Consider the following 8,489-nt stretch of genomic DNA (forward strand, 5'->3'; position numbering starts at 1 on the left):
ACCAGCAGGGTGGGCACTGGGGACAGCGAACGGGGGTAGTTCAGCAGGCTTGAGAACAGGCATGTCAGAGTGCTACGGGCGTTAGTGAATGACTGTGCTAAACCCGCAGTCGTGGGCAGCTATCCGGGCGGGAAGGAAACGGCAATGGGATTGAATCTGGACAAATGAAAGCCAGTATGTCTGAGGGGATAGGAGAGAACGTGATCTAACCAGGGATTCAGCTATAGAGCAAAAGATGCCCGTAGTATGAGAGTGCACTAGGGCTGCTAGCAAACAGCCAGTTCGGTAGCAGCCAATGGGACCTTGGGGCTGAATGTGCAGAAACACCACGTGGCAGGCCAGGCGAAGTCTCACTACCCAGTGCTTGAGCCCCCAGACAGCAGGTAGCTGGTGTCCTGTTCTGGACGGTTTGGGATGTCGGCCTGTTAGAATGAAGAGAAGAGCAGCAGGGGCTGGATTAAAAGGAGATATTCACTGGGACTTGCGGCTACGGTGGGGGAGCTGGAGCCATCTACAAATCCCGGGGGGTGTAACTAAGGGAACGGCATTGCCCAAAGGAACAATGAGCAGGTTCTCTACTGCTGAAATGTGTTAGCCTGACAGAGGCTTGGAGATGCACAGGAAATCCCATCACCACGTCGACAATACCTGCCTAGTGGGTATTGCTGGGCCCCTTTCAGCATTCTCTGGGGCAGGGAAATGCTAACTCCCTAGCTTACAGTGATGGCATAGCTGTGTCAGTCTCACTTCCCAGGATATGAAAGAGACAGGGCGTGGGAGGTGATTCTTATTCAGCTTCTGTTGGTGCGAGAGAGAAGAGAAGCTTTTGAGCTACACAGAGCTCTTCTCAGGGCTGGCTAACTGCAATTTGCCGGTTTCCTTTCTAAGGATGGCTGATGTGAGAGCGTGAGCAGCTCCTGAGGCAACAGGTGACTAGCTCTCTGCAGAAGCAGGCTGGATGTAGGAGGAGGCAGCATGTGTCCAGCCCAGAGTGCTGTGGGTCTCCTTGCCTGAAGGTGGAGCTGGGCAGGAAGTTAAATTTGGCTCTTGTCTTTGGTGGGGGTGGGGAGAAGAAGTTGAAGAATGTTCTTTTGTGGGGATAGAAAAGTGCCCCCAAAAGAAGGAGCTGTTTGTGGGTGTTACCCCTTCTCTAGTGCAGAGGGGAATCTAGGCCATTGTCACATCTTCCAGCATCTCCTGGCATGCTGAGTGTCAGCTGGCTTGCCAGGCTCGCTCAGAGGCTGGGGACGGCATTTGGCAGTAGGTAGTTTGAGTGAGAGCTCTAGAGCCAGAGGTCAGCATACTGCACGGGAGCTGGCTAAAGCTTTCTGATCCTGGGGCCAGGCTGTTCTGCCCCCGGCCACTGGAGCAGCCTTATGGTAGTGCTTTGGCCACGTGCTGCCTGCCAGCGGGGAATCCTCAGCATGGATACCTGCCAGAGCAACAGAGACCTGTGCCTGTCACAGCTGGGGTTTGTGGGCTCTGGCCTGGAAATATTGCACTGAAGCCTTTTGCATTCTGACGGAGACAGGTGGCCTGGAAGGGGGGCGGGTTTGTATTGGCCTCTCTAAAGGGTTATTTTCCTGCCTAGCCCAGGAGCCTTTTGCATTCCCAGCCTTGCTAATAGTGGGTCAGGTGATCCATGCAAGCCAGCCTGGTCTGAAGGGGGCTAAGAGGGGTGGGTGTGGAGGAGGGTTAGGGTCTAGGGGAATCTGCATGGTGCAGATCTCATGGGAGGGGAAGGGTGTGCTGTATGGGGTCCTAACAGGGTTGTCACCCAAGTGAGCGGGGGGTGGAGGGGGGCACAGCGGAGCCTGTTGGAGTGGCAGCTTGGCTGGGGCGCAGTGGCCCAAAGCAAGGCTGGGGTGGTTGGGTGCTGGGAAGGCAGGTGGGAACTGGCTGGCCTGGGTGAGTGCCGGTAGGGCACATGCTCTCGCAGGTTCTGGTGGTGTTGGTGGTGACTTTGCTGTAGAGGGACTGGGGCTCCCTGACCCTGGGTCTGCTCTCTCCCACTAGGAGAAATCACTTCTGCAGATGGGCCCCTCTGACAGCGAGGATGCCAGTGAGAGACCCCTGCAGGTGCCTAAGGAGATCTGGCTACTGGTGGACCACCTGTTCAAGCACGCTTGCCACCAGGTGAACAGAAAGGGACCGTGCCTGCACACAGAGAGCACTCCCTGTGGTTGGTGACCAGGGGAGACACCCTGGCTCAGTGAGTCGGTAGTACTCCAACCACGACTCAGGCTGGATGTTTGCAAGGCCGAGGCTTGCTCCCCAAGGGCTTGCCCATCGCGCCTGTGCTCAGCCTCAGCCCAGGCTGTCCTGGAGCCCGTGCAGCCTCCCTTGGCTGCGCTTTATGCCCTGCAGCTCTCAGGAGGGTGCCCTGACTGCGCTGTCATTGGCAGGAGGACCTGTTCCAGACACCTGGCATGCAGGAGGAGCTGCAGCAGATCATTGACTGCCTGGACACCAGTATCCCTGAGACAATCCGTATCCTTCACAGTGCTGAGAGTGGAGCCTGGCTCCCTGCCCCTCCAGGACTCAACTCACCATGGAGACCCTGCAGTCTTGCCTTCCCAGGGGCAGGCTCCCTGCTGGGGGAGCTGCCTCCATCTCACCCCTCTGACCAAAGCCAGCACAGGGCCCTGGTTCAGAAGGGGACCATGTACAAGAGATGGCTGTGCTCTTCACAGGAGGCGCTGAGTGATACCTGCAGGGAGCTCTGGGAGGAGTCTGATGAGAGAGCATAGATGCAGGCGTGGGTGTGAGGGTGGAGGAGGCAGGGCTAGAGGACGCAGGGCAGGAGTTGGCTGGAGCCTTTAGCAGCAGCATTTTGGATTATTGCTGGGGGAGGCTCCAGCATGGAGCAGGGCTGCAGCAGTGATCTGGAGAGACACTAAAGCCCACGCTGAGGACGGATGCTGGGAGTAGGAAGTGAGGAGGATAGTGGAGCTGTTAACAGTGAGGGAGATGAAGGGGCCAGATGGGGCGAGCTCAGTTTTGGAAATGTTCTGTTTGTGATGAGACATCCAGGAGGTGTGCACAGCAGGGGGTGTTGGAGGGAGGGTTGGTGTGTGCACATGAGGGAGTGCAAAGCAGAGGGCAAGGATGGGTACGGCAGGCAGGGTGTGTGTGGTTGGAGTGCACGACAGGAGTGTTGAGGGGTGCACAGCAGGGGGTGTCAGAGAGGGGTGGGGGTGCACACGCACACGGAAAGTGCAAGGCAAAGGTGTCAGAAGGGACAATTATTCCCCTCCCCTGCCCCGAAAAAAGTGTCTTGATTTTTTACACCTGCTATCCAGTAACCCTACCCCACTCACATCCCCTGCTGTGCACCACCCTGCCGTACACCCCTCAACACTCCAACCCGCCACCTCTGCCATACACACCCCCTCCGTCACGCCACACACACACACTTCCTGCCAGCAGCCGTGACCCAACAAGGGCATTTGGCCAGGGATTGCAGCCTGCAGCGGCTGGAGGCAGGGAGGGCACCGAGGGGTCTGCGGCAGAGAGCAGGGACAGGTGGTGCCTCGATGTCGTGCAGTTTCCCATGTGTGCTCCTGCCCCCCATTATCTCCCACAGCATGGGTGGAGTGGTTATAAAGCCAGGTGGGAGAGTCAGTGGCCACTTTGGGTGAGTCTGCACCACAGTTTAAGTGCAGGGTTAGTGGGACTTGAGTCAGCTGAGCTATGTTAGGGAGCCCTGGGCTTAGAGTGACCAAAGGTCCCAATATTAGAGGCTTTGTCTTATATTTGGCAGTGATGGGGAGCAGTCCCCAATATCAGGACAAAGGGAGTCCTGACCGATGTGTGGTCGGGCGTGGGACAAATGTGTTAAAATCGGGACTATCCCGATAATATCAGGACATCTGGTCACCCTAGAGGTGAGGAGTCAGAGAGGGTGGGGGTGCATATGGCAGGGGTGGGAGGTACGTGGCAGGGGTGTTTGGGTGGCGGTGAGTACGGCAGGCTGTGGGGGGGGGGTACACAGCAGGGGTGCAGGATGGGGTGGGGGTGCGTATGGCAAGGGTGTTTGGGTGAATACGACAGCAGTGGGGTGTGCACAGCGGGAGTGTCGAAGGGGATGGAGGTGCATACAGCAGGGGATGTGAGGGGGTGTGTATGGCAAGGTGGGGGGGGGGTCAAGTGCATGAGTGTCGAGGGGATGCATGATGGGGGTGTAAAAGAGGGTGCATGGTGGGGGGCATCGGAGGGGGCAGGGGTGCATATGGCAGGAAGTCTGGGGGGTGCGTAGTGTGGAGAGAATTATTCCCCTCCCCTGTCCCCCCAAAAAAAGCCTGGCCCTGGCTGTTTGAATAGAAGGGGGTAGAGGGAAGCCCAGTTGAGGAGGGTGTCTGAGGAAAGGGGGAGCCCAAATCCAGAGAAGGGTGGGGGAGGAGGCTGAAGGAGGGGTGGCAGAGACACACCAGTCGTGGGGGTGGCTGGGCACTGCCCAGGGCCGTGCTGGAGGAGATTGCTCCTTGACTGGCTGTGGCACAGCGGGCAGCAACCACTCGGTGGCTGAGGCACTCCTCATCTTCCTGGAGGCTCTGCCGGAGCCGGTCATTTGTTATGAGCTGTATCAGCGATGCCTGGACTGTTCCCACGACAGTCGGCTGTGTCGACAGGTGTGTGCCTCCCTTCCCCGTCACAGGGCCGCTCGGGCTCCTCCTTGCTGCAGTTAGCAGCACTGGCCTCTGGGGCTGTGCCACTGCCCTCTCGCCAACCCAGGCTACCTGGCTGCAGTTAGGGACCCTCTGGCCCAAGGTGGGTGGGTAGCCAGTGTTATGTGATGGCACACGCCTGCTGTGGGGGCTAGGGAAACTGGCTCGAGAGATTTTGGTCCAGCAGCTGCAGGCACATGTGTCTCCTCTGACGTGGGCCTGAGGCAGGGACAGCCTGGAGGGCTCCTCCTCACAAGAGTTCTGCTGCTGAGAAAGGCCAGTGACGCTTGGCAGGTGGTGCTGGGCATCTCGGAGCTGTGGCAGTCCAGGGGGGGCACACATCCTGATCTGGACCAGCAGGAGGGGCCGTAGCAGACTGTATGGGCGTGGGGGAAGGAGGAACGCATACTGCTGGGGGAGCTTACCTTTCCTCTCTTGCAGGTGATTTCTCACCTGCCCCGGTGTCACCGCAATGTGTTCCGTTACCTGATGGCGTTCCTGCGGGAGCTCCTGAAATACTCAGAGGACAACAACGTCAGTGCCAATATGATTGGTAAGAGCCCAGCCTGTCCCTGCCTGCTGTTGTCCACGCAGCGTCCACACAAGCCCTTGCCCGTGTGTCTAATGCAGGATTTTGCCTCTCTGCAGCCACCCTGTTCACCAGCCTCCTCCTGCGGCCTCCACCCAACTTGATGTCGAAACAGACTCCACAAGACCGCCAGCGTGCCATCAGCTTCCTCCTCGGCTTTCTGCTCGGGGGGGACGAAGAGTGACCTCCCTGCCCACGATGCGTGGGACCCACTGCCCGTGGTTTGGTGTTTGCCAGGCCCACCCCATAGCCCTGGAGGGGGGAAGCTATGCTACAGTTTGTGTTCATCATCAGGAAGGAAGTGACCTCCCATTCTTGCCCCAGCTGTACCTACACTGCAGAGGACTTGTACACTCATCACACTGCCACCCAAGCCAGAGCTCTCCACGGGACAGGGGCTGTGCTGGTTCATCCCCCATCATCCCTTCCCTGCCAGTGGAGTTTTTATGGGAAGGGCAGACCAGGAGCTCCCTGAGGGCCTGGAGGTTGGCCATGGTGTCCCCTGGCTGGACTCTGCTGCTCTGTGTGTATATGTATGTGTACACACTGACACCTGTGTGTCTTAGCCAGCTGCACAAAGGGGCTTTCCCGAGTGTGCATCCCTTGTTTTGGACCCAGTGTGTGCCAGCAGCAGCACTGAAGGCCTCTCCAGTCCCTTCAGCGCTGCATGGCTTTTCCTCTCCGCTCTGTGGTTTGTGTGATGCGACCCCTGCCCCTGCATTGCTCACCTCGCCCCTCCCCCAAGCAGGGTGGCCTTACTCTGGCTTGCTGGCACCTGGTCCAGTGCTGGGGCAGTGTTCAGGGAGGCCCTGGCCCAGCTTCCTTCTGGGGTGCCAGTGGGGTTGCTGGTGGAATAATGGGGTGATGTTGCAGCCCCACTGGGGAAGGGGAGAGGCATCTGAGTAGTTGTGTTGTGGGGGGACAGTTTAGTCTCCTGTGAGAGCGGGGCGAGGGCTCAGCCTCCTCGGGGTGTGCTGGGGTAGCTCAGTGGGGCTGCATGGGCAGTTGGCAGGGCTGCTGATTCTCTGGCAGGTCAGAATGCTGCAGCCAGTGGCTGCGGCAGCCCTGCAGCCTCCTCAATGCTTGCCCATGGTATGCTCCAGCCCTCTGCTGTCAGCCACCAAGGAGGGGATCCCCCTTCCTGTGTGTGGCGCTGGCTGCGCCCCCACCCTGTGCATTCTGCTACAGTTAAGCCTGACACCTTGCTCCTGCCTCTGCATGCTGGGCCCACTGCTGTCAGTGCAGAGCCCTTGCCCTGCTCTCCAAGGAGACAGAAGATCCCAGGCTCTTTGGCACTTGTTCCCCTTTTTGTTCTGATGTTCACCTAAAGCTGAGCCCTAGGAGGGGAGTGGGGATGTGCCATGTGCCCTGCCCAGTGCCTGGGGAAGAGACTAGTTGGGGGCCTACATCATTCACCCCTCTGCTGCTCCATTTCCCCTGGGGCAGGGAGGAAGAGCTGAAATGTTGGGTGGGAGGGAGGTGGGGTGCTGCTCCCAGTACCAGTGCTGGTGGGGTTTTCCCAGCTGTGCGCCTTCTGTCTGTCTGAGATGGGAGGGGGGTCACCAGAACACTAAGACCTACCAGCTTTGGCCACAGGCCCAGCCCGGGCAGCTCCAGCACCAGGCTCAGTGCCCAGGCAGCTCAGTAGTTTGGGGGAAGGGAATGGGTCCTGGTCAGCAGCAGGTCCTGGGGGTTCAGTGTCTCTGGTAAGTGTGTGGAGGAAGATCCTACCCCTGACCTCACACACACACAATGCCAGGAGAGGGGAAGTGCCCCCCCGGGCTCTGCACTCAGGCTGTCGCATGTGGCTCTCCTCTCCATTTCCTATGCTGCTGTGTGTGTTGTCCTGTTGCTCGGAGCTGCCCGGGGCTCCTGTACCTTGGGCTGTTTCTTTTTTATTATATAATTTATTAGAAAACTGTTCTAAATAAATCTCCATTGTGCAATGAGTGAAGTGGTATTACCAGCCCTGCCTGTCCCCTGGGCTGCCCAGCAGGGCAGTAAGTGCTTTGGGCGCTCCTAAGGCAACAGTTTGAAGCTCCTTGTCATCCTCGGAAGTTGATAAAGAAGGAAACTTGGTTAACTTTCCTTCTCTCAGGTTGTCTGCACATACACTGAGTGTTACACGCTTCCTAGTGAGCGCCAAGTTACGTTCTGAGCCCCAGGCTCATCATATGACTGCCCAGTCTTCAGGGGAGATTCCAGCCAGGGAAACCCAAGTGGCAGGTCAGGGGTTAGCGTGTTCATAAGTGCAAACAGTGGAGTTTTGGACTGTAACTGTAGGGCTAGAAACTTATGCTGCATCCTTCCCCTAGGCAGTTAGTTTCTTCACCAAAAAAGTCTCAGCCAGTGAACTGCTGCAAGAAGAACTTGCGGGTGAAATGAATTAATTGGCCAGGAGGGGAACTGGTTAGTTAAGTTTCGGCTCTAGTCGGTCTGTTGTGACTTTCATTTATATGTAACCCTTGTTTTCTGCTGGGTGGAATTTGAATCTCTGGGCATTGTTAAATACACTTAGGTCTGTTTATTGAGAAAGCAAGTAAGTGTAAGTTCCATGGTGTGTCACTGCTGAGCTGCGGTGTGCTGTTCCTTTAGTGACAGAAGAGCATGGAATTGGGCAAGTGTCCAGTGGAGCAAGAGCAGGGTGTTGCCCATGGGTGGTGGCAGGGAGCTGATCCTCAGCAGGCACAGAAAAGGTTCCCTTGCACAAAGGGCAGGTGGTAGCAAGGTGCCCCACAGCCCTGGGTACCCCTGCAAAGTGCCACAGGGCGTGGCCCAAAGTGGCAGCAGCCTAAGTACTCCACTCGACTGCCTGCTGCCTCCCAGGCCGTTGCTCACACGTGTGTAGTCCCCACTGCCTTCATGGAGCCCATGCACCTCCAGATCTGTGGGAAAGGCTGCTAAGTTAAGCTGTGTGGGGGTTGGGGCTCACCTCAGAGATCCCTGGGACCCTGCTTTGTAAGCTAGAATGTTTCAAAGGAGCACCCGCTTTGGAGAGACAAGTGGCAGCATATTCCACAGTGTCTCCTCAAGTGCTGCCAGCACCGTGGGCCCAGCTGATGGATTTTACGGGTGTGAGAGCTGGGCATGGTGCCATGGAGGTGTTTTGCTAGTTGCTGAGTTCATACCAGCCCTAGCAATGGGGCCCCCAGCCCTGCGCTGGGGAACCTTCCTTCTCCCGTTCAGCTTCCCTTTGTCTGCTCAATTTGTTCTGCGGTTAGTGGCAAGGCACA

At 57.6% G+C, this 8,489-nt stretch overlaps 1 protein-coding gene across 3 annotated transcripts in view; it reads left to right on the plus strand.

Moving 5' to 3' along the window:
- Positions 1-7,205, plus strand: part of OCRL (OCRL inositol polyphosphate-5-phosphatase) — a 31,953-nt gene extending 24,748 nt beyond the window's left edge. For 2 of the 3 annotated variants that reach the window (XM_075068698.1, XM_075068699.1), the window contains 5 exons: positions 2,017-2,136; positions 2,406-2,490; positions 4,504-4,631; positions 5,109-5,220; positions 5,316-7,205. In XM_075068698.1, coding sequence (XP_074924799.1) covers positions 2,017-2,136; positions 2,406-2,490; positions 4,504-4,631; positions 5,109-5,220; positions 5,316-5,440 — 570 coding nt within the window. In that variant the 3' untranslated portion in view covers positions 5,441-7,205. Of the gene's footprint in view, positions 1-2,016; positions 2,137-2,405; positions 2,491-4,503; positions 4,632-5,108; positions 5,221-5,315 lie in introns of those variants that run through there. The other variant, XM_075068700.1, reaches the window with a different exon arrangement.
- The last annotated feature ends 1,284 nt before the right edge of the window (positions 7,206-8,489 follow it).

The sequence above is a fragment of the Chelonoidis abingdonii genome, chromosome 8 (genome assembly GCF_003597395.2).
Source record: "Chelonoidis abingdonii isolate Lonesome George chromosome 8, CheloAbing_2.0, whole genome shotgun sequence".
NCBI classification, from domain to species: Eukaryota; Metazoa; Chordata; order Testudines; family Testudinidae; genus Chelonoidis; species Chelonoidis abingdonii.